At 40.5% G+C, this 26,597-nt stretch overlaps 1 protein-coding gene across 1 annotated transcript; it reads right to left on the bottom strand.

The window, feature by feature from the left end:
- Positions 1–26,597, bottom strand: LOC306883833 (uncharacterized protein; the record flags this gene model as incomplete). The annotated part of the gene is made up of 27 exons (XM_079439324.1): positions 1–111; positions 2,790–3,020; positions 3,151–3,233; positions 10,656–10,746; positions 11,591–11,767; positions 12,824–12,970; positions 13,267–13,299; positions 13,393–13,437; positions 14,990–15,025; positions 15,110–15,181; positions 15,326–15,379; positions 15,772–15,825; positions 15,904–15,957; positions 16,038–16,082; positions 16,188–16,241; positions 16,861–16,914; positions 17,013–17,066; positions 17,170–17,223; positions 17,421–17,474; positions 17,568–17,621; positions 17,699–17,752; positions 23,082–23,135; positions 23,215–23,316; positions 23,409–23,486; positions 24,167–24,560; positions 25,679–25,802; positions 26,537–26,597. The coding sequence occupies 27 exons, from the start codon at positions 26,595–26,597 to the stop codon at positions 1–3; spliced, it is 2,424 nt and encodes an 807-aa protein (XP_079295450.1).

The raw sequence follows: 26,597 nt of genomic DNA, 5'->3' as shown, positions 1-26,597 counted from the left end.
TTATAAAGTCAGGTTGATGAGTGTGCTGATGGGTGACAGGTGCATGTCAGGTGAGGGAGTGCGCTGGGATTGGCTGGTGTGAATCTCTGGCTGTTCTGTGTCACAAGCATGCTAGAAACACAGAACGTATACCACGTCATTCATAAATTAGAAGATGTTTTGACGAAAGAGAGTTTACTGTATGGAACAAAAAAAATGAGGATTGTTTACAAAGTAAAACGGACCTTGCAATTCAGCAAAAGTGTTTATGTGGATTGCCTATATAAACATGTAGCATGGTTTTCTTCCTTTATAAAAATTGTGTGCAGCCATTAAAAGTTTGCTGACCTTGTCATTTAAGGTCTGCTTAATAATATGAGAAAGACATTTCACACCATTAAAGCAGTACATAATACAGTCCACTGTTTCTACGTCTTTGTTTTAGTTGAACCACTTTGAACTTTGGCTAAATAAATGAGCTCTCTTTGTTTTGGCAGACTATGTCATTAGCACTGTAATGGTTTATAATTCCATGCAATAAACGGCAATTAACATGATCACTTCTGCGGTGTGCCTGGGAGATTAGTGTGGTGTGTATAGCAGCAACAAGTGATTATGCTGACAGAGAGACGGAGGGACAGAGGCAATACGAATTTCCATGGAAGGAATTGGTGAAATGTTTTGAGAGGGAACACCTCTAGCCGTATGAGCGTGTACAGTCTCGTGCACAGAGAGAAGGCAACGGAACACTACTGGAAGACAAGCCTGAGACTCCGTCGCGTAGTCTGAGAAATGGCTGTTGCGCAAAGCGAAAATCCAGTTTTGTTCTAGGAAAATATTTGTCATAGTTGAACAAAGAAAAAGGAGAGGAGTCCGCACACTGAAAATAGCTGCTCCAAATGAATTTAACAGCAACGTTTCGACCCTCAGGTCTTCATCAGGCTCATTTAATTGTTATTAAATTCATTTGGAGCAGCTACTTTCAGTGCGCGGAGTCCTCTCCTTTTTCTTTGTTCAAGTTCCTCAGTTGTCCTGCACCTGAGCCCGATCTGGGTGGTTGGGATGTGCACGCCTGTTTGACTTTTTTGATCATTCAAGTAGTTTCCAGTTTATTATTGCTTCACAATTATGTCATTACAAATATTAGTGCCAGACGTGATAACGCTGTGTCGATATAAACAAACCGTTACTTTCACAGCAGTCAAGGGTCATTATTCGGAAGCTTAGAGAGTCATGGTTTCACATATCTATGCTCTACATTTATATATAGGTGATACCTTGTCATGATGCCTAGCACAAGTCCTTAATCTTATAGGATAGTTCTTCTTGGTTCTTCTCAATGTTTTGTGTTCCCTGGCACTATTTGTGCAATCAAGTCCTTTTGTTTCTGTCACTCATAACTAGTGATGACTAGTCACTCTTTTGGAAGGGTTCTTTTGGGTTACAAGTGATTTGTACTATTTAAATATTTGATTATACTTGGGGATGAAAAAAAGACTAATATTATGCAAAAGACAGATTCACACTGCTGAGTTAATGGTTTAAGAGGGTATGGAGTGGAGCAACAACAGTTTCCCTGCCCCACTTAAAGTGTCCTTTAATCACTCAGCTGGGTTTTGGGATTTCCTTGAACTAAATATTATTTATTACTTCACTGTAATATACTTTATTTATTTAAATACACTGAAATTCTGGGCACAAGTTATACTGAATTAAAAAAAATATATATAGGCACTACTAGAAGAAAAGTCTTGCGTTTTATTGAAACAAACATTAGCCTGTTAGCATGTGTTTTGCATGTGATGGAACAGTATCAGAGTGATCTTGGAGCAAGAAAAACCACAGATGCTCTGACTTTAACAGAAAAAAAATGCATGGCTTCTACACTCATATACCCTGGTCTCTGTGCATCGTTAAATAGTCTGTGTAACACACGTTTTGTGGTGTGATTGAAGTGCTTTTGCCATTAACATTATGGATGTATTAAGGTTGGGGAGGGTGCCTGGTTTACCCCACTTATTTAATTTCTAAACCTCATTCAAAAAACACACAAAATTTCTAGCAGTCAAAAGTTTGGAATAATTGTTTAGTCTCTTATGCTCAGCAAGGCAGTATGTATTTGATGAAAAAGTAAAACAGTAATATTGTGAAATACTATTAAAATTTCTGTTTTAATATATTACAAAATTTGATGTTTTTGATGTCATGGCAAATTTCTCAATTCATGACCCTTTTAATGTTGAAGTATTTCAAATCCAGTTAAGGAGCATATTCTGGAGTAAGAAAACCAACCATATGCTCTTGTCACTAGATCTACAGACGGCATATTGAGCTTTACAGTTTCTCTGAAATTCAGCTCTAAATCATAAACAAATCACCCAAATGCACATAACCTGTTACACAACAATCACAAGTCGAGATAGAGAGAGAGAGAGAGAGAGAGAGAGAGAATTGTGCTTGGATATTAATTTTTCATTTTTATTATAAACAGCATTTATTGAAAATAAAATTGAGCAATGTGCAGATCATTTTTGGCTACATATACATTTGTTCCTATTATAATATATGCAAACTCTATTTGTATGATTAAATTACCTTAATGAAAATTTGTCAACAGTTTCAAGTTCTTGCAGATTGTTACAACTCAGCATTTTGCAATGTTCTTTTGATGGACAGATTTCAGTTTTATATTTACATTATCATTCATGTCACAATTTCAGTTCCTAATCCTTCTGCCATAATACTATACACACGTCACTATCTGACCTTCAAGGGTGCTTTCACTGGCGTCCTCTAGACCTCTGATTTACTCGTTGAGGTGAACGTTGGGGTGTTTGTTGAGGTGCCCGTTGAGGTGCCTGCTGAGGTGCTTGTCGTGGTAGTGCATTAGAAGTAGCATTGAGTAAGGCACATCCAGATGTCAGACAGACCCCAGGAACTCCACGTAGTCCAGGATGACCCCTCAAACCAGGCTGGCCAACATAGCCTCTCTCGCCCATCCGACCTTGTTGCCCATCAAATGCCTGGCCAGATCGTCCACGCTGACCTAGTTTTGATATGTGAAAAATAATGAATAAAAAAAATGCTGCATACCAACGTGCCAGTGAAACTCTCATTTGATCTCAGGTGATGTTTCTATGATAGGAGAGGCTAATTATTGCTTATTGTTACGTTACCCTTTGGTCCCTGCTCTCCAATGTGGCCAGGAAGGCCATAGCCTTTAGCTCCCTTGTCTCCTGGTTCTCCCCTGTCACCTGTGGCAAACACATTTCATTTCACTAAAATGAAAAAACATTTTAATGTGTAAATGCAAATAGATGTTGGTGGTAGTGATGGAATATAAGATAATTTTATTGATTGTCTTGTGTGATCTTAATCATCAGATTGGACTAGTCATTTCATTCATTTGAGTGGCATTACATGTTAGATTTTCAACAGCAGAATTCCAATCATCAAGAATCAGGAACTCATGATGTAGCCAAAGATACTTTATGAGGAACATACATTATTACTTTACTTAATGTATTTTGTTCATTTGTCATGTGATTCATAATGAATGAATCATTCACAAATGACCCTTCACTAATTGGTGAAAGCATTCTTTATACTGATTAACAATGTGTGTGCCGCGGTAATTCCTGAATCCGTACAACCCGATTTCTGGAAAGAATTTCAAATCACATGAGCCAGTATTTCAATCACAATAGAACATATATAACATAATAAATGTTTAAACTGAGAAATTTTACAATTTTATGCACAAAATGAGCTCACTTCAAATTTGATGCCTGCTACAGGTCTCAAAATAGTTGGGATAGGGGCATGTTTACCATGGTGTAGCATCTCCTCTTCTTTTCAAAACAGTTTGAAGATGTCTGGGCATCAAGGTTATAAGTTTTGGGGTTGGATTTTGGTCCCATCCTTGCCTGATATAGGTTTCCAGCTGCTGAAGAATTTGTGGTCCTCTTTGACATTTTTTCATTTAATGGTGCGCCAAATGTTCTCTATGGGTGAAAGATCTGAACTGCAGGCAGGCCAGTTCATCACCCGGACTATTCTACTACGAAGCCATGCTGTTGTAATAGCTGCAGTGTGTGGTTTTGCATTGTCCTACTGAAATACACGTCGTCTGAAGGTGAGCATATCTTGCTCTAAAACCTTTATATACCTTTCAGCATTCATAGTGCCTTCCAAAACATGCAAGCTGCCCATACCGTATGCACTTATGTACTCCCATACAAGCAGAGAAGCTGGCTTTTGAACTGAACACTGATAACATGCTGGAAGGTCTCCCTCCTCTTTAGCCCAGAGGACATGGTGTCCGTGATTTCCAACAAGAATGTCAAATTTGGACTCGTCTGACCATAGAACACTTTTCGACTTTGAAACAGTCCGTTTTAAATGAGTCTTGGCCCACAGGACAAGACTGTACTTATGGACCATGTTCACATATGGCTTCCTTTTTGCATGACAGCGCTTTAGTTGGCATCTGCAGATGGAACGGCAGATTGTGTTTACTGACAGTGGTTTCTGGAAGTATTCCTGGGCCCATTTAGTAATGTCAATGACAGAATCATGCCGATGAGTGATGCAGTGTCGTCTGAGGGCCCAAAGACCACAGGCATCCAACGAAGGTCTTCGGCCTTGTCCCTTACGCACAGAGATTTCTCCAGGTTCTCTGAATATTTTGATGATGTTTTGCACTGTAGAAGATGAGATTTGCAAAGCCTTTGCAATTTGACGTTAAGGAACATTGTTTTTAAAGTATTCCACAATCTTTTTACGCACTCTTTCACAGATTGGAGAGCCTCTGCCCATCTTTACTTCTGATGCTGCTGCATCTTGAATGTCTGTTACTCTAGTAGAAAGCTATACATCAATTCTATGCAGTGATGCTACCGGGTTCTCTGGGCCAGAGCTCATCTCAGATAATCAAAAAGACAGTGAAAATGTGTGCTTGGAGAGCCTTTGCACATCTTTACTTCTGAGAGACTCTGCCTCCCCTCCTACATCACTTTTATAGCTAATCATGTTACAGACCTGATGTCAATTAATCAATTTCAAAATTTATTGCTTTTTCAGCCCTTTGTTGCCCCCGTGCCAACTTTTTTGAGACCTGTAGCAGGCATCAAATTTGAAATGAGCTCATTTGATGGATAAAAGTGTAACATTTCTCAGTTTAAACATTTGTTATATTCTCTATGTTCTATTGTGAATAAAATATTGGCTCATGTGATTTGAAAGTCTTAGTTTTCATTTTATTCAAATTTAAAAATTGTCCCAACATTTCCGGAATTCTTTTTCATTAGCTTAGCTGGTAACTGATATATGTGACATCATTGCCAGACTAAATAACAATGCAAAATAATAGCTTGTCATTTGTAACATTTGTGTGTAATCATTTGTGTCATTTGCTTTTATGTCTTTTAATGTCATCTGTTCGTCTCCAAATAGTGTCAGTTTACCGCTAACTCATAAGGAATTCACCCTAGAACTCATCTATGATCGCCAAAGTCTTTTGGATATCAGTAATGCATACGAACATCAACTCTCGCCGGCGGCTACTGAGAAGCTATGAGGCCTTTGTTTACTGCTGAAGCTGGACCTCGAGACCGCGGCCTCGCCTACTGACGCTACCCGCACAAGGCAGCGTCGCAAGCGGTGTGATAGAGGACGGAAGCGCGGTAAGCGCGGAGGTATACGAGCTAGGCTAAGAGCTAACCCCACAAGACCGGCTCTTCCAACACTCATGCTCTCAAACGTTCGTTCTCTGGAAAACAAACTGGACTTAATTCAACTCAGTCGGTCTACACAGCATGAGGCAAGGGATTGTTGTGTGTTTGTTTTCACTGAAACATGGCTAAACGACAACATCCCGGACTCTGCCATTCAGCTGCACAGGCTAACCAACTTCCGAGCGGATAGAGATTCATCACTTTCTGGTAAGACCCGCGGAGGTGGCTTGTGTGTGTATATCAACAAAGACTGGTGTAACATTGCTGTGGTATTATCAAAACACTGTTAATCGCTGGTGGAGTTTATGGTTGTGAAGTGTCGACCGTTCTATCTGCCGCGGGAGTTCACAGTCATTGTTATTGTTGCGGTCTACATTCCCCCATGTGCAAATGCTAAAGACGCGCTTCGTGAACTGTACAGCGCCATCAGTGAACAACAAACAAAAAACCCAGACGACTTTTTCATCATAGCCAGTGACTTCAACCACGCAAACTTAAAGACAATTTTGCCAAAGTTCTACCAACATGTGAACTTTGCAACAAGGGGAAACAACACACTGGACTTTGTTTACACAACAGTAAAGAACTCTTACAAGGCTGTACCCTGCCCCCACCTCGGGTACTCAGACCACATCACTGTTATGCTAATCCCAGCATATAGACCACTTCTCAAACTCGCCAAACCGGTTCAAAAGCAGATCACAGTATGGCCAGACAATGCCACCTCAGCACTGCAGGACTGCTTCCAGGACACAGACTGGAACATGTTAAAAGAGGCAGCCACCTACAACAACCACACAGACCTGCAGGAGTACACTGAAACTGTGACTGCTTACATCAAAAAGTGCAGTGATGATGTGACAGTTACCATCACCACACATGCAAACCAGAAGCCATGGATGACAGAGGTTCGTGGGCTGCTAAAGACCAGAGATGAAGCATTCAGATCAGGAGATAAAGCAGCCCTCAAAACAGCAAGAGCCAGTCTGTCCGGTGGCATCAAAAATGCAAAACGGTCATATGCTCAAAAAGTCAACAACCACTTCACAGACAGCAGAGACACACGGAGCCTGTGGCAAGCCATTCAGACCATCACTGACTACAAGCCGCCGCCACAGGCCTGTGATGAGGACACATCCCTCCCCGATGCACTCAACCACTTTTATTCACGGTTTGAAATGCAGAATGACACACCTGCACAAAAACTGCCCACACCTCCCAACGACCGGGCGCTCTGTCTGTATCCAGCCAACGTAAGGAAGATCCTATCTAGGATTAACCCACGCAAGGCTGAGGTTCCTGACAACATACCTGGCCGTGTTCTGAGAGACTGTGCTGCACAGCTGACAGATGTCCTAACAGATATCTTCAACACCTCGCTGAGCCAGGCAGTCGTCCCCACATGTCTCAAATCCACAACAATCATACCGGTACCAAAGAAATCACCTGTGTCCTATCTCAATGACTACCGTCCCATAGCACTGACTCCAATCATGATGAAGTGCTTTGAGAGGCTAGTCATGCACAACATCAAAACCAGCCTCCCCAACACACTCAACCCGCTCCAGTTTGCATACCGTCCAAACCGCTCTACGGACGATGCAATTTCCTCCACCATCCACCTGGCTCTTACCCACCTAGAAAATAAAGACTCCTATGTTAGAATGCTGTTCATTGACTTCAGCTCGGCATTCAACACAATAATCCCACAACAGCTCATAAATAAACTAAACCTGCTGGGCCTTAACATTTCCCTGTGTAATTGGATCCTGGACTTTCTAACCGGAAGACCTCAGTCAGTCCGTGTCGGCCACAACACCTCGTGCTCTACCACACTGAGCACAGGGGCCCCACAAGGCTGTGTGCTCAGCCCGCTGCTCTTCACACTGCTGACCCACGACTGCACTGCCAAGTTCAGCTCCAACCACATCATCAAGTTTGCTGATGACACAACAGTGGTAGGTCTCATCAGCAACAACGATGAAACTAACTACAGAGAGGAAGTGGCACAGCTGGCTGAATGGTGTGGCACCAACAATCTGTCCCTCAATGTGAAGAAGACAAAGGAGGTTGTGATGGACTTCAGAAGAAACTCTGTTGACCAACCCCCACTGACCATCGACAGCTCGACTGTGGAGATAGTCAGCAGCACTAAATTCCTGGGGGTGCACATCACAGAGAATCTCACCTGGACCACCAACACCATGTCACTCTCCAAAAAGGCACAACAGCGCCTACACTTTCTCCGCCGGCTGAAAAGAGCAAGTCTCTCTCCACTCATCCTCACCACATTCTACAGAGGCACCATTGAGAGTGTGCTGACCAGCTGCATCACTGTCTGGTACGGGAACTGCAGTGCTGCTGACCGCAAGACCCTCCAGCGGACAGTGAACACAGCTGCAAAGATCATCGGTGGCCCTCTCCCCTCCATCCTGGACATTTTTCTTACACGATGCTCCAGCAAAACCAACAGCATCGTGAAGGACTCCACCCATCCCTCCCACAGTCTCTTCCAGCTCCTACCATCAGGAAGACGGTACCGGAGCATCAGAGCCCGCTCCGCCAGACTGCTCAACAGCTTCTTCCCCCAGGCTGTGAGAGCCCTGAACTCAAATCACCCCGCCCCCCTCTGAAGCCCCATGCAAACCCCTACCTCCTGAAACATGGTAACCCCCCCCCCCAACCTTACCACACCAAAGAAAAAACTGTGTGGAACTTTTTTTTTGTGCAATTCGAAGTGTGCTACACACAGGTGAGTGGGCCTGTACAAACCACCTGTAGTAACACACTCTCCTCCATGTGCACTAGACACTTTACACACACTGCTACATGTACACAATCCCACAAAAGACTCAGCACTACATGTATGTTTACATGCTCATGCACTACAAATCATCCTGCACTGTTCCCCAACCAGCTGCTTGACTCAAAATGTCTCTCTTTGCACATGTACAGTATTTGTGAAGCATTCGTATAGTTTGTATTTTTTATCTTCTATTTTTTAGTTTGTATAGGGTAAATATTTATGTGAAGCATTCGTATAGTTTGTATTTTGTATCCTTTATTCTTTTAGTTTGTATAGGGTAAATACTTATATATAGTATACTTAGTTAAATCTGTCAGTAGGTTAGTTGTGTATATGTTTATAGTGTTTTTTATAGGTTTATAGGTTTAAAGTGTTTTTTTACTTCATTGTTGTATGTCTGTATTTATGTATTTAATCAAAATGGGTGAGAAAGGGGGATGGCATCGGGAAATGTCCAGGGGCCAGGACTCAAACTCGGGTTTAAAAAGGTTTAGCTGTGTTATATGTAAAAATGCTGATTATAAGGCTATTCGATCTGACATTTTTTTTTTTTTTTTTTTTTTTTTTACATAACCTTGTGTGTGTTTGACAGTTTAAGCCAGTGGTGTATTGGAGGGCCAGAATCTGGCAGAGTTTAGCTACAACCAGCTCCAACACTCTTGCCTACAAGTTTATAGTGAGTTTGATCCACATGATGCTTAGATGTGTATAATTACAGCTGGAGCTAAATTCTGCAGGACAGTGGCCCTCCAGGAACAGGTTTGGACACCCCTGGTTTAACGCCTACCCCAATTTCTCAGACGGTAAGGCAAAATATTACTATGTTTGCTTCTACTACTAATAATAATAACAACAACAATCATTACACCCCTGGATTAACGCCTTCCCCAAGTTTCTCAGACCTTAAGGCAAATTATTATTATTTTACTGTTATTATTATTATTATTATTATTACCTACATTTCACTGCTGTTATGCCCTGTATAATTGTGTATGTGACGAATAAAAATCTTGAATCTTGAATTTATTGTTAAAAGTTTCAAACATTGTTACAAATTTGTATTATTTTGTTTAATTTTCTTGGATATTTCTTGGAAATATCTTAAGTAGCTTCTGAAGGGTAGAACTACATAAAAAAAGAAATAAAAAAAAAGTTGCATATGAGTCCCTCAGTTGTCCTCATTGTGATAAAATGGAAAGGGTTCAAATATGCAGAAGATGCTAGAAAACCAAAGAATGTGCAGGACCTGGAGGGTTTTTCTGAACAACGATGGGCAGTTTAACTGTTTAGTACAAACTTCTATCTTTCTTTCTTTCTTTCTTTCTTTCTTCTAAACATCTGTCATGTGCTATGGCTTATTTATGACAGTACTAAAAACATGCAATTTTTATATCTTTTTATTTAAAAACATTAAGAACATTTATTAATAACATGCAGTGTGTATATAAATGTATGTTCTCAGTTGACTACATATATGTATTTTAAGCAGTGGGTAGTTTATAATTTGGGAAGCAACAGTTTCAAGTATATTTACTACACAGGTCCATAACCTCACCTGCAAGCAAGCACAAACCATGTTTGTTTTCCTGACATTTTTAACTAGTATAATATTTGATTCTGTCACAACAAGGTAATATAATTGGTAAGCTTTCTTTAAACACTTTGTTTGATATATTCATCAGTTGCACCTGTACACTCATTTGCCTCATTAATGCAGTTTGGCAGAGGAGTCGCACATCTGCTCATGTTTAATAAAGCTATTACTTTTCTTCTGCCGATGCTTGCAGACTAACATTGCTTAAGGACACATGTGCTGATTCGTATTTATTTCATGATGCATCCCATTCAAAAAGACAACAGTTCCTTGTGAAGGTGAATCCGTCATATGGGCTGCTCAGTTTTCCAGCTGAGAAGTATTTGTTATGCTAGTTCACTGTGCATGAACACAGCCAGGAGCAATATAGGCAGATAACCCTTTATAGCATTATTGCTTCTCTATATCTTGGAACACTCTTTATTTGCGACTTTTTACACTATCTACATCAGTTCAACTGCATTTGATGTGAAGGCACCAACATGGTGGACCACCCTTGTACTGGTACATGTCCACTAAGCTACTGTGAAAAATGGTTTACCTGGTGAGCCCTGTCTTCCTTGGTCACCGGACTCTCCATAGAATCCCTGCTGCCCGATTTCTCCTTTAAGACCGTCAATGCCAGGATCACCCTATTATGATGGTGTTTGCAGAAATAGTTGCAAATTTAGTTATTTTTAGCAATCAGTCAATTAGCAGACACTTTTTTCCCCCCAAAGCAACAGTTACAGTCCCCTTGGAGCAGACTTTGGTGAAACTTTTGCTTAACAGCTACTGGCAAATGTGTACTTTTGTTGTATGGAAAATAGTCACTTAGACATTCTGCAAAACATCTTAAGCATGACATGAGAGTGTGTAAATTATGGTGATGAACGATCCCTTTAGAATCCTAGGAAATATATATATATTTTTTTTTTTGCTATGCTGATCCTCAAAAAAACTTCTTTGTGTTGTATGCAGTTTTTTCACAACCCTCAATTTTACAACCTTTTACATTTTACATGTTTGAATTTGAGGCTCTGTGAACTTTTATTCGCCTTTGGGCCTCTTGAGTGAAAATGTTCGAGAAGTCTGAAAAAAAGATCTGCTTGAGAAATATGGAAAGGCTTTCCACTCCAGTGAAGGTGGGATTCTCTCCAAAAACCATTCAACACAGAGCAAGTGCCTCGTCTGTGGCTTCCTATTTGTCTTCAAGGGGACTTGGAAATTCTGAATGTTTTAATTCCAACCTATACTGCCAAACACTGCTGCATGCTCTCCAGAGGCCTTCACACTATGTACATATCAGACTTGACCTAGAAGAAAGTTGATGTATGTTCTTCCTTAGTTTACTATGGCAAAGATAGGTTTAACATGTGCAAACTGTGATGTCTTAAACAAACCACGTCTAAATGCCTTTTGTTTCCAAGGCCAAGCAAAATTAAGACAGCTCCAGGGTTGTTGTGCGGTTATTCTTCTCGGAGGTGGGTAACTTACTTGAGGTCCTGGTGGTCCTTTTGTTCCTGGGGGACCTGGAGCACCCATTGGCACATCTCCATAGAGCGGGCACACAGCTGCACAAGTCCTTTTCACTGAGTTGGCAAACGTGGACATCTGCTCCAGCACCACCTTCTTGCAGACCTCGATAACATGTTGAGCAGGAAGAGTGGGGCCCTAAGAAAGAGATCATTACCACCGAAACATGGAGCTCAGATCAGAGCACTTCTCGCCCGTGGTAGTCTGGAAATGGGTGGCTGTGTAATGAAGGAGAAACAAATACAGCCAACAATATTTCTCCAGCCTCATTATGGATTTACAGCCACACTAAATGAAAACCTTGCCCTGAGCAGCAGAGAAAGCCGCACTAATGAGAAAGTGTTTACTAGCAATCTTGACACCAAAATGGTTACCACATATTTCATACATGCTACGCCAAGTGCCACAAGGGCCGAATCTCCCAGAACCTTTGAAGGCTTTGTCTGAAGGTGATGCTTGTTAGTCGGCCGGGGAAATGCAAACGAAAACACTTAACAAACCTGTAAAGAGACATTCACTTAGGCTTAGGTAAGGAAGAAAGGTTGAATTTCACCTTTCTTAGGGACCTTTGTTTACTTTTGCGCACCCTCAGTTGTTTATGGGCCATAGCGTAAAGTCCATAAAGTCCCTCAGTCAGGTGAAAGCCATTTTGGCAATACGTCCAGGCTAGGTAATAGGAATGGAATCACAGATTCTACTATATCTGTTAAGATGAAGAAAGAACTGTGTATCGATACATAATAATATGTTTGGTCAGAGAATTGTATACTACGATCATTCCGTTTCAATCATTTTCAACCAATTATGATATTGTAATGCATTGCAGTGATTTGTAATGTGACGTATCACGATGTGGTGGTGATACCCAGCCCAGCTTATGTTTTAGTAACATATCTAAAGTCACTAATACTATACAGTATATCACCAAAGTTTTTTTTTTTTTTTTTTTTTTTGTCAGGCTTAAATAGATCTTTTGACTTCAGAGTGTCCGGCCCTTACACATTGTAGAGCAATTAGACGAGGCAGTACCTTTAAGCAATATGGTTACTGGCTCTTTGAACTGAAAGGAAAGAGACTTGCTTGTCTATATCTTACATGTCAAGTCTTATGATTTCTCTAATTCAAAAGGTCAGTCTCTTCCTCAAAGCAAGCAACAGGTTAGTTATGTGTTGTGAGTTGGATTTTCAGACTTACTGGTGGGCCTGGTGGGCCCTGAAAGCCCACTGGACCACCGTCTCCTCTCACTCCCTTGGAGCCTACACGGCCTTTTCTACCCAGATCTCCAACAGGTCCTCGCTTTCCTCTACTTCCCTGTTGCCCTGACACACCGGCGTCTCCTGCCTGGAAAACAAACAAATACAAATACACCCATAAACAAGCAAGTTCATTTTTATACTGTGTACATATTTCTGAACGATATCTCGACAGAACGTCTGGAAAGAAATACGACATGGAACTCAAACAATATGCTGATGTGGCAATCAGTCGCGTCTTTTCAAAACTAGCTTTGTAAAGGTAATCCAACTAGATTTTTCCTGCTGTTGTGGACAGACCCGACCCATCGCTGCTAATGCTTAGAAGTCGTCTCCATGGTGTTAATTAAACAGAAATGTGAACCATCTCTGAGACGGTCTTACCCTGCCTTTAGGTCCTTTGACTCCCTTTGCACCCTGTGGAAACAATGTGGCGTTGTGAGAAACTAGAACCATATGATAATGGAAACGTGTCAACAGGAAATGAAATGCATTTGAGTCAGCAACTACCTTCTCCTCTTTGCTTCCCTGGACCCCTGGAATGCCAGTGTCACCCTGGAAGATACAAAAGCAACATTTGCAATTGATCCAATAAATGTGATTTGTAGTTCAAAATAAGTTATCAAGGTGTTGCGAGAGGAAACCCTGAAATGATGGTGGTGCTTTTCATCACTTTGTGTTTGTGTGAAAAGAGAGCTATAAAACTCAGAGGAAAACCATTTGCTGTAATGTGTCCTAATCGGAAAATTGCCCTGGAATTTGACACATTAGCCTGAGATCTAATTTTGTGTACTCTGGCTCTCTGCTCTCCAGGCCAACATGATGTTCCAAGTGTTTGCTACAATGTTCCTGCTACCAATGACTATGTTTTTTATTATTCTTTCTGGATGGGCGCACATTTGAATTCTAGACCAAGGGTCCCATTTTTTTTGCTAAAATGAATAGTGGCAGGAACAAAACCCATACTTTCCATTTTCTAACTTTTGCATGCTTTCCATTTTATAACCATGTATATTACATTACATAACATGTTAATACAACATCAGGCTGTTGATAGCCAGTCGTTCAAATTTCGCAAAGTACGTTCTGGTAAATGTGTCTTTACAGCGGTTAAGAGTCACCAGTGCTTATGGGTGAAATCCATGTGATGTTGAAACAATCTTTAGATAACAGATGCCCACGTGTTTCTTTTAAAACCATATGATCCTTCACCATCTGACGCTAGAGTCCCTGTGAATATTCAGTTATTTTCAAATATGTCGATGAAAAGTCTTGTCTGCAGTGACATGTTTAAATGAAGTGTGGAGATCTTCTCAGAAGTTTAGATATCTACAAAGAACTGATGCTGGAATGAGAACAGAGCAGCCAGCAGTTTCAGTCTAACACTCTTTATAGTGTGACTGCACTCAGAGCCAAGTCACTGTATAAGAGGCCAAAAACTGCTGTGCTAACCAGTGAAGAGCTGTGCTGCTCAGACATGACTCCAGTCTGAAAACATGTTCTGTGCTTTCAGATGACGGCGGGTGTGTTCTGGCTTTTCTTCATTCCCTTTTTTTGTGAATGGGTGAGTTCCCCCTTCTCAAGACGATATTGCAGCAATTTGTCAAGGCTTAAACAAATCTGATGACACATTGTATTAGTATACATTTCACAAGTGTTTAAATGGTTGTCCATCACATTAGATGGTTTGCTGGTCACTGTAAATGCTCATAGCAGTGATTCAATGTGTAAAGATGCCAAAAAGGACTCTGAAAAAGAAAATGTGGGCCTCACCCCCCCCCCCCCCCCCCCCCCCCACCCCATTTATTTTAGACTGTGGCTCCTGGGATATCTGGCTACACTAAGCCAATACTGACACACGGTCTTATACATCTGTAGTGACCCCTCTATAAAGTTTTCTGCATGACAGAACTTTGATGAACTGATGTAGAAATATGTTAGATTTACAAGACAAGGATTTATAGGAGATGATTTACATCACACCTTGTCCCCAGTTATGTCTAGCCATTTTATGTCTGTTTGCAACCTCTTGAAAGATTCAAAATGACCTTTTAATAAGACAAATTTGTCTTAAATTTGTGTTTCATACTATAGTGGAGATCGTTACCTTGGGGCCTGGTCTGCCGGGTATTCCCATATGGCCCTATGAAGACATGGCATGTTTTAGCATTTTGGAGGATATGAACTTTTATTTCAAAAGCTTTGGAATATTTGGAATATAGCTCACCGTTCTTCCAGGGGGCCCAATAAATCCTGGTCTTCCTGGCATTGCAGCAGAGCCCTTGTAACCTTGTGGCCCCTAGAGATTATATCACTTTATAAATCTACCAGAAGGCAGGGTATATTTTTATGTCATAAAAGTCCATGGTAAAATATTGAGGTGCTATTCACAAAAGTCACATATAGCTCAGTGCAGTGGTCATTTCTTCACAAGAGTACGTACTGTTTGTCCAGAAGGGCCCATTTCCCCCAGAGGCCCTTGTGTGCCTTTTTCACCCTGTGTAAAATATTCAAGCATGTTACATAAGCACACACAACTACACCCAATCAGACAGATGCCTCTGTAGAGATGGGACTTTAGCGGTCGTTTTTCCAGTTCTCATTTGCTTAGACGATTCTGGTTCATTAATGATTTTTAAGTATTTTGATTATATTTAATATAAATTTATATATGAACAATAAACAAACAAAATTCCAATACAGTAAGTGAAGAACTGTTCTAACTGATTCGGTGAGCGATTCACTGGAGAGAACCGTTTGATAGTTTGAGCTCTGTGTTGCTCAGTCTTTTACAACTTAAAACTCACAACTAAAACTATTTTGCTGTGGTTCTATACATTTAGTAGTGTGTTTCAGAGGAAGAATTCAAGTCAATAAGTGTTATCTTACCCTTTCACCATTTTGTCCACGTCTTCCCTCAGGTCCTTGTGGTCCTTGATAAGACTGCATGTGGTAATACCATGAGATTAAAAGCAAGATAGTGAGCATGAAACAAAGTTCATCTGAAAGGGCAATCTGTACCTCAATTCCATGGTCTCCATCTCGCCCTGGCAAACCTGGATCACCAAATATACCCTGAAATATTCAAAATAATCAACACTAATTCATTGGTCAACAAAGTATTTGTCCTTATTACTGCTTGACAAGTAACCAACCTTCTCCCCTATTCCACCAACTTTTCCTTTTGGGCCTAGAATACCCTGTGAAGAGTAAAAAAGGTATATACTCTATGTGCCATCAATATGTTTCCATCATCCATCTGATTGTTTAAAGCAGCATGATTTTGTGAAAACTAGAATACCTACTGGCTTTCCCTTTTCTCCTGCTGTTCCTCGTTCACCAGGATCTCCCACAATCCCCTGTCACAGAGCAGAAAAAAGAATATCACATGCAAAACATGCAGTGAAATTCCTATGATGTTGGTTTGATTTTAGTTTTTTTAAAGGCTTGTGGTGTCAATGGATTGTATATGGCAGGATGTTCACACAAGTTGGGTCAGAATCTGTATGTGATCTTAAAAATATTGGGTTGAGCTTTAAGTTTCCTCAAACCACCACATTTTTCAAAGCTGGCATTTGTAAACAATTTTGTTGATGTTTAAATTGTGTCCCTGAAGACAGTTTCATTCCTCTTCAAACCCCAAAAGATCAGGAATTTCAGACTTGTGGTGTTTCCCTGAAGTGTTGTGTTCCTTTTACCAGCCTGTAATGTTTTAAATAATAATAATAATCCTAATAATAGTCTTTATTTTGTTTATTTACAAAGTTTTCTTTTTTCTTTTGATTTTAGGATAAAATACGACCCAAACATTATTTCATGAGATACACCCTTAAACCTTTCACGTTGACCTCCATGAATACAGAAACGTGCACATGCATAAATGATCCAAGGAGGTGTCAGATTTTAAATTTAAGATCACTCCATGGGTATTAAATGTCATGCAGTACATTGCCCAACGTCCCCAGTGTGTTTTTATACCTGCTGACCCCGTGGTCCTCGAGATCCTTCAGCTCCGGTTAAGCCTTCATTTCCCTGTTCCAAGAAGGAATGGGAATTGTGAGATTTCCAACTAAACACAGCAACAAAAGTTTTAGAGACAATAACAAACCAGAGAGAGGGAGAAAACATACCTTCACTCCCTGATAGCCTGCAATCCCCTCATATCCCCGTTCTCCTGCTGCACCCTGGGAGATGTGGTGGGGAGCGAATTAGTCATTCATATCCCCAATAACACAATCCATCTCACGTATATTTTATCAAAGCAAAGTGTTTTCCAACAGAACTTACAACTTCCCCCTGCTGGCCAGTTTCACCCCTCTCTCCAGATGAACCTCGCACTCCCTTTGATAAGATGCACAACATAACACTTATATAATGTGCAATGCATTGGTTACCTTAATGTGCTCAAGCTTTGATACAGTACATCATTTCTTTGTGTGTTACTTTTAAATTGGGGTTACTGCAAAAAATATTGCAACAAGCTACAACCAGCTTGTGTCCAAAGGTGATTTAGTAGACTACACTAATGCTGTTTTTACCTTATGACCTGAAGCTCCTTTTAGGCCTTTCAGGCCTTTGGCTCCTCTGTCACCCTGTGTGGGAGAAGAAGATTTGTTATTGCAAATCTTTGGATGCAAAGCTACAAGGCCATCAAAATGGGGCTCTGCACTTGGACAATGTATTACCTCCTGGCCTCGAGGTCCTCTCATGCCCTTTTCTCCCTTGATGCCTTCTTCACCCTGTAGAACGCGAGTTGACTGTTGAGTGGATTTGTACAACAATGCCAACCAAGGGTCTGTACAATGAAGCCACTCACCTTAGGCCCAGGTTCTCCTATATGTCCATAATCTCCAGTGTTCCCACGTACCCCCTGCAACAAGAAGTTCTGAGATGAATGCTTGCAAATTGCTTGTAATTTTAAATAATATGTAACAACGACAACAGATGTAGACTGTAATTGGCCAATAATGTTGGCCAAAGACATAAGGAACTTTATGGTGCTGGAAAAAGGCAGCATGTAGTCCACTATATGACAGCCTGGAGCTACAGAACGGCTGGAAATGGTTCCTCCATGTTGGTATAAAAATGCACTTGACCAAACAGGATCCTTAGTCACAGTTCTGAACAACTGCCAGTAGCTTCCAGGGTTATAATGGAAAAAAAAAATACATTTAAAGGGCAAACAGTGGAAGTCTAAACTTCATAAGCCCTGTGCACAGTTTTTCATACTAATTTACTTCTTAAAAGTATATTGCAACAATGGATTAACAACATGATTTAATGCTTCAGAACAGTTGTTCTTTCTGCACAGAGGTCAATTGTGAAGTTTGGCCTGATCGTGTAATATATCTGTATATTGTATGTTGGCGCGCTGCTTACAAGGCTATCGCTGCCAACACATTGACAATTTTAATGATGTCCTTACTATGTTTCTGGACCTTGAACATGATAGTTCCCTTGCTGCCTATGGCGGGTCAGAAAGCTTTCAGATTTTATCTTAAGCATTTGGAATGACATGAGGAAGGAAAGGAAAAGGAAAGGAAAGCATGTGACGTGGCCAAGTATAGTGACCCATACTCAGAACTTAACCCATCCAAGTGCACACACACAGCAGTGAGTAGTGAACAAACACACACACACACACACACACCGTGAACACACATCCAGAGCAGTGGGCAGCCATTCATGCTGCGGCACCCAGGAAGCAATTGGTGGTTCGGTGCCTTGCTTAAGGGTTTCACCTCAGTCGTGGAATTGAGGTGGGGAGAGTGCTGCATATTCACTCCCCCCATACAATCCCTGCCAGACCTGAGACTCGAACCCTTTGGGAACCTTTGGGTTACAAGTCTGACCCTCTGTCCAATAGGCCACGACTGCCCCCAGAGGGTGAGTAATTAATGATATAATTTAAATTTTTAGGTGAACTATCCCTTTAAACACAGTGAAATGTGTTAAATGGAGCTGAGACACTCTTAAAGCCTATTTCACTCTAGATATATAAGCGCAAGCAGTGCATATTTCACTGGATGGCGAGGTGATACGTCACCACATAGCAGAAGCAGAGAAGAAGTGGCAGTACCACGGTCATTTCGGTGCTGAGTCTATTTTTGCGGTGCTTCTCATGGTCAGCAAACACATGAGATGAGAGTTTTATTGTGTTTTTGAAAACACACTATTGACAGCACAACACAAAAAGCATGTTAAAACTATTTAAAGTATACACATTGCTTAAGTTGAATTTGTTTAACATAAACTGTATTGCACAACATGTTATATTATCAACGTCTTGTATGGTTACATGCAACACGATTGCATTAGAACAATATTGCAATTGTAAACAAATGCACTTGACTGGCTGATGAAAACTGGAGGACTACCTGTACCTGTTCGCTACAAACTCTGCCAGTGTGAAATCACAATGGGTGCGCTGCGCACTGCTCTGCTTACACTTCTAGGAGTCTTGTTCACACACTCCCCATTGGTCCCCACATTCTGTCACTGCCCCTTTGCATAATGTTGAACTCTGCTCAACTTTCTCACATTGAAGTTCCTTTACTCATGTCATGAAATGACTGGCCATTATCAAATGCTGAGTCACTTAAAACATTAAGCAAGCAGCTTCCTCAGTAAATTAAGTTCTGTGCTACAGCCACACTGTGCAATTAGTGGAGTAACCCCTGGGAACAGAGGTTCACAAAACACAGTAAAGACTTTAACAAACTCCTCCTGGCACAGAAGAGACCACACACGGCAGCAGATGTACATGTGTTTGCGGGGGAAATGCACTCAGTAGCCCCCAGCAGGAAGGCAGTAAACACAATGTTGCCCACTCTGCTGCATATTCCATCAGACAGATCCACTCTTGCAGTGGCCCGACTGTACCGGATTATTAAAAGTGTGGGAGTGTATCTGGGTGGGAGATTGTTGGAAGAAAAGAAGGATAGAGCATGTGTGTTTTTTGGAAAGACAGGATAGATTCTATGACCGATTTACAGAAGCATCTTCAATGTTAATACTTGAAAAAGAGCTCCGCCACATGCTGCAGGGGCTGACTTTTAAAGATATTACTCCAGAACACCACAGAGAACTGGACTCAGATCAAAGAGGTAAATTAGTCATAACTCCAGGGTGGAAAGAATCAAGTTTACCGCCCAAGGTCGCTCACGAACATGAACTGTGCTTACATAGCCCAAATGTATACTAGTAATTGGATCCTGATGCGCTATGCCATGTCCTTTAATTAAGCTGATCAGCAGACATTGTCCTGTATATTTGCAGGGCCTGTTTAGACTCTAATGGCTTTGCTCCCTTTGAGTTTGTCTCAGAGACTGGCCAAGTATGACGCCACAACTGATTTTTCCGTTTATTTATTTATACCACTGCAACTCAAAAGCAAACGGGTGTACGGTAAATATAACGATTCTGGAAGCATTTTAAATAATTTAGTCACATTACGCATGGTGCCTCTGAACTTTTCTGACAGAGTGCATTATTAGGGTTCCGGAAGTAAAAATTTTTTTTTTTTTTTTTTTTTTCCATAGAGAATTAGTTTTATGATGGTAATGTGTAAACCTATCAAGAACTACCATTCCAGGCAAGGAGAGAGGAGTGTTACAAATAGAGCCTGCCTTAATCAAATATCTGTCTAAATTGAAATTAGCCTATTTGTGTTATTTATTGTTGGGGTGAGTTAACCAATTGAGCAATGGTGTTTGAGAAGTTTTGTGTTGGTACAGTTGGCATTTGGCCCACATTGTGCTTACAAAAAATTAAGAAAAATGAAACCCTTATGTCTGATGCACGCATACTCCGTTTGCAGTGTGTATGCTGTGTTTTTTTCTGTGCACATTAGTCTCTTCATGGAAGTGAAAAAATATGAAGTTCTTTATGACCTGCATGATTTCTTGTATAAAGATTTAAATACAAAAGAAAAGGTGAGAGTCAGCTGTTTTTGTCTAAAATGTTTGTGACTTTAACATATGTGACCCTAGACCACAAAATCATAAGGGTCAATTTATCGAAATCGAGATTTATACATCATCTGAAAGCCGAATAAATAAGCTTTCCATTGATGTATGGTTTGTTAGGATAGGACAATATTTGGCCAAGATGCAACTATTTGAAAATGTGGAATCTGAGGGTGCAAAAAAAAAAAAAAAAAATCAAAACAGAGAAAATCGCCTTTAAAGTTGACCAAATGAAGTTCTCAGCAATGCATATATTGCTAATCAAAAATTAAGGTTTGATATATATGGTAGGAAATTTACTAAATATCTTCATGTAACATGATCTTTACTTCATGTAACATGATTCCAGGATCTTTACTAATATTCTAATGATTTCTGGCATAAAATAAAAAATAATCATTTTGACCCATACAATGTATTTTTTGGCTATTGATACAAATATACATGTGCTGCTTATGGCTGGTTTTGTGCTCCAGGGTCACATATAGCCTATGTTTAAATATTTTGCCACTTGCTTGAGAAAGCCTAATGAATTGAATAATTTGCTTTTAAACATGACATCAATGAAAGACTTTACTGTGTACAAAGAGAATCGAAATGCTGACACAGCATTTTCAGTAAACTTTTGAATTGAAATAAAAATAATGAATATATGTTGTGTTGGTATAGGCCTACAGCAGTGGATCAGTTATGCACTGTTGTGTGAAAGCACAACAAGCTCGTGCTGCTTCTGCACCGCATATGTACTGCAAACAGAGTATGTGTGAACCTGGCATTATCATTGTTGTATCACTGGTGTCAACATTGACATTTTTGCCTCTGTTTATGTCCATTTCACCATGTTGCTGAACTCATGAGATGTATCAGACCTCGTAAATGGCAAAGGCATTACTGAATAAGAAATTAATTAATGTACTGTGCAAAACTGCTCACACATTCACCACTAATGAATGCATGTGAGTGAAAACGCATGATTGTAGTCAGAAAGTTGTAGACTTTACAGTCACTTAGCTTCTCAAATGACAGAAAAAAAATGAAATCTGATCTGACCATTAAGACATTAAAGATTTCCAAAAGCCTGATTTTAATCAGATTTCAAACCACATGGATGTGGTGTGGATCAGATTTGTAAAATTGGGGTTTTGAGCTAAAGGGATTTGAGCCATACAATGCCAAAAAATGCTTGTTTGTTGCCTGTCTGAACAAAGCCAAGAAGCGCTTAGAAACCTTCCCAGAAAACTAGAGATGGTTGAAGCTTTCCAGTTTATGCAAGAAATTTAGAATGTAGCCATTTCAGATAAGTGACAAGAAACCTTTGTGTTTATCGCAAGGTGTGACGGTTTGGTGGGTTAGTATGCCACTGTTAACCTTCATCAGGTCTTAAAAAACATTTTCTCTATCATCAGCCATTAAATGTAGTCTGTTTATTTTATTTAATAAATAATAACATAGTAGATGCTTTCCCATGCCTAACTATTTTTTGGAGGGAGCATGAAATGGTTCATGGGCATTGTCATTATATCATGTTAATGTGATTAATTACATGGAATTTTACTGCTTATAGTAGTGGCTGAAAACCTACATCGTTCCATGAGCGAAGATGCTAGAAGTACCATACTCTACAAAGAAGTACCATTGAGATGAATGCCTATGCTAACATAGCTTTCAGCAAGTATTATAGAACTCCTTGGTTTGTGCTTTCAAGAGTGCCTGCAAGTGTCAATTTTATTTAATACCTCTGTGCACACAGGTGTTTTTATAACGTTTTGATGTTTCAAATACCACATACGTATCTATTATCTCTCAAGTACATACATAGCGCCTATGATGGGCTTTAGCGAGCGTACAACAGCATCAGCCTGTCACTGACAGTAATTACAGCTGCTAAATAAAAAACTACTGCAGGATGCTCTGCCGAATGAGACGAGCCACAGTGTTTACCATTTTCTCAAAGCGAGTCCTGACTCTTGTTTCCATCATGCTGTACTTCAGTAATGCTCCTACTGTCATTTTCCACAACTTCACTTCCCAGGCAGGATCTATTCCAGCTTAATTCCCTCTCTCCTCCATCTCTTCTTTAATCCACTCTGCTTGCTTTCATTCCTGACAATGTTTGTCCATTAATACCCTCTCATTAAACCCAAGTGACCAGCGACTACTGCTTGTTGTTTGTCCAACTCAAACACAGCAGAGTCCCACACTACGGTGAGAGATTTCAGACTGAACTCTTACCCAGTTTCCCACTCTGCCTGGGTCTCCTGTATTCCCTGGCAGGCCTCTGTGTCCCTACGGAAGAAGGACAAACTTGTAGAGATTGCATAGCAGAGTTTATTGTTTAGGAAGAGAGAACCGAGGTTTTGGCCACCTTGGGTCCTGGGCGTCCCTGGACACCCGGCTGTCCGTGTACGCATTTACAGGTGGCTCTTCCTCTTCCAGCAGTTAAGCCAATCTCAGCATATCCTCCGCACTGTGGAGGAAGGAGCTGATGAGAATGGGCCTAAGATCAGCTGAACGCTCATGCAGAAGAGGGCAAGACCACACACGGGGCAGATGACTCACCACACTGGAGAGCTCACAGCAGCCTTCAGAGTATGCCTGATCCGCATCGCAGGAGACCTCCATCTTTTGCAGATCCACCTGCACAAGCACAGAGATTTGAACGTATAGCTTATAAATGTTCTGTTACTTAGGATACATTTACAAAAACATAAGTTTTTCAAGTGTGCTATTAGTATACTTCTTTTACACTAAAAACAAGAGTGTACTTTTTAAGTACTTATCAGATATATATTTATACTTAAGTATGCTTGGCTTTTACACTACTGTAGAAAAAAGTCAAAGCATGTTTGGCCTATACATGCACTGGATCTTTTCATTGCAGTATACGAAGTATAAATAAGTAGTTTAAAAATACTTGGCATGTGTTTGCTCTTTAAGAGTACATTTGGTTGTTTTTATTGAAAATTCCGGTGTGAATAAACTGTAAAGACAGCATACCTTATAAATTCACTTGTATTGTTGCAATAGAAAAGAAAAACTTGAATGTACACTAGCTGTGTACTCAAAGTCTACTACTGTTACACTTAAATGTATACGTTTATAAGCTACAAATATAGACTCAAATGGTACGGAAAGAGTACACTTACAAGTATACTACTAATATACTTGGAACACCACCCTTCACTGTCACTCAAATCTCATTTGCTACCCAACATATTCAAACTTAGCATGTTGCAATAGGTTGTAAGACCAGTAATTTGATCATTGATTAAATAAAAATTCCTTGTAAAGTACTCAAGATTGTCCCTAGTACTCACCGAAACCGAGCGGTCACCTACAGCCCTCTTGACGATGGAGGTAAAACCTTGCCGGATCACGGGCCGTGGCTCATCCAGAGGCTCCACACTGACCTCCTCACAGTCCACCAGCAGCTTCACCTGCTCTCCTTTTACACTCAATGCCAGCTTGTGCCACTCACCGTCAAAGAGTTTTTCCACCCTCTGGAAGGTCCGCAGCATCTGTGTGCCTTGTGGGCTGGTGTAGAAGAAGTCCAGGGTTTTAGTGTCGCCCTGAAAACGAAGGCCCACCTGGTCCCGGCCTTCAGGATCACTGACTTGCCACAGATTCCAGGATGTTTTAGCAGTGTCCTTGGGCATTTTGAAGGTGGCGATGACAGAGTAGTCTGATGGTAGGCCGCCCGGGTAGATGTCGCTGGATGGAAAGATGGGTGAGAGCATATGTGCAGTTCACAGGGAAAGGAGAAAAGAACAAAAGGCATATTTCAGTGCAAACAAAGCCAAAGAAAAATCAACTGCTGAACATTTACAAACAACACATATTAGTTATGTGAATGATTCAATGAGTCACTCATTAAGACCTGTCTCTGCTGAAAGAGTCACTGAAAAATCCCCAGCACTAATGCCGAAACAAATGTATGTCTAGAACTTACAAACACAAAACTGTTGGACGGAACCAACTCAAATTTGTGTATTGGAACTAACTCACATGTGATACAAGTATCATGACATAATAGTAGATTTAGTGAAAAGATTTGTCCCTTGACCGCTGAATTTCAGCTGTGCTCCTGGAGACAGTGATGGCAACACCATGGTACTTTGATATATATTGTGGTACTGAATGATTCCCATATTTAAAACATGCTAATAGCTTGATAACTTTTGGTACATATTCTGTTAAACAGTGGTCTTTTGCAGTGACCTTTTGTGAGGTTTTGCATTAATCTAAACCAAATGGTTTCCAATTCAGTTTTCTGCTCCTGTTTGTTTTTAAAGAGAACCAGTTTGTTGAAATTAGCAGTTAATGTTTCCAAGAACAATGTTCATTTACGCACAGTGTGGTTCAACAGCTCTTTTGTTTTCTCTTTTGATGTTGTTGATCACATTCTGCATCCACATTTGGTGGTTGTTTTACAGTCATGTACTTCTCATGATTATTTGGTCAAGTAGGGGATGTTAGTTGCAGACAGCATTGCTGGCCCACATGCACAAAAGGAAAGACCCAGCACATGCCATAACCACAGCTGACGCAGGAACAGCTGCTGATGCTTGAGAAAGACGTGAAAATGTAATGCCGACATTTCAGGACAATGACTGTGCTGTTTAGGAACAGACAGCCCTGTGTATGCATGCTATATAATGTGTGAGCACATATCTGATAAAATTCAAATCAAACCCCAGATTATAGTAGTGGAAGATTCTGGGAAGCAGGAGCAGGAAATGAGAGATATTGTTTGGAGGCGAGCATGATTACGCTCAGTGGAAAAGCAGAAAGAGTGGAAAAGTGTTATGTCAGAGGGACGATATAAATACCTCGTGCTCTTCTTGAGGTGAAGGGACGGGTTAACCCGGTACGCCACCGCGTCAGGTTCAGACCCGTCGACCCTTCTCACCCCTCTAGACTCGGACAAGCGAAACTCTTCCAACAGGTCATATGCTGAAAATAAAAGCAAATGGGCTGTTCAAAAAAGGGGAATTTCAAGCTCGATTTCACTGTGTAATTTAAAAAATTTTCATTATTTACAATAGTCTGTCAGAGTTTATGGATTTACTTAAGATACAAGATTTTTATGGTGTTTGACAGTCTAAATGAAAAAAAAAAAAACGGCAATGAATTAATTTAAGTCAAAGTTATGATTTGTTAAATGCTATCTCACGGCAATTTGTACGTATTTTACAAGGTGGCTAATTCATATGAATTCATACGACCTCGTACGAATTAGGCACCTCGTAAAATATGTACGAATTGCTGTGAGATCGGGCTGGATTTATTCTCTAGTGATATGCACTAGAGAAAAAAAGGAAAGAAAAACCTAATGGAAACTTTTGGATATTTATATGGAATCTGGATTTGTAATTAAGCTGACAGATCAGTTTCCACAAAAAAAAAAAAAAAAGTCAGAGACAGAGTTCAATCTTCATCAAGTAGCCCTACTGCACGGATGATGATGCACTGCTAGGAATGACTTAAACTTGTCCGTGCTTCCATCTACTGGTCAATAAGAGGAGAAAATATACTCTTTCATAGTCATTTCATTGTAGCTCACCTGATACCTTGCTGTCAGTAGTTGCTTTCAGAATAAATTCTCTTCAAATTTGAAGTCACTTTCATTTACGTTGAAACACATATCCTAACATGGTACTGAATGTTGCGGACAGTTAGATTCTTACTTGGTAATTCCTGACATCTGACAAGGCCAAAGACAGCCAGCAGGACTGTGATAACCAGCAT

Source organism: Barbus barbus, assembly GCF_936440315.1.
Source record: "Barbus barbus genome assembly, chromosome: 18".
Lineage (NCBI taxonomy): Eukaryota > Metazoa > Chordata > Actinopteri > Cypriniformes > Cyprinidae > Barbus > Barbus barbus.
This window is presented reverse-complemented; position numbering and strand designations above follow the sequence as displayed.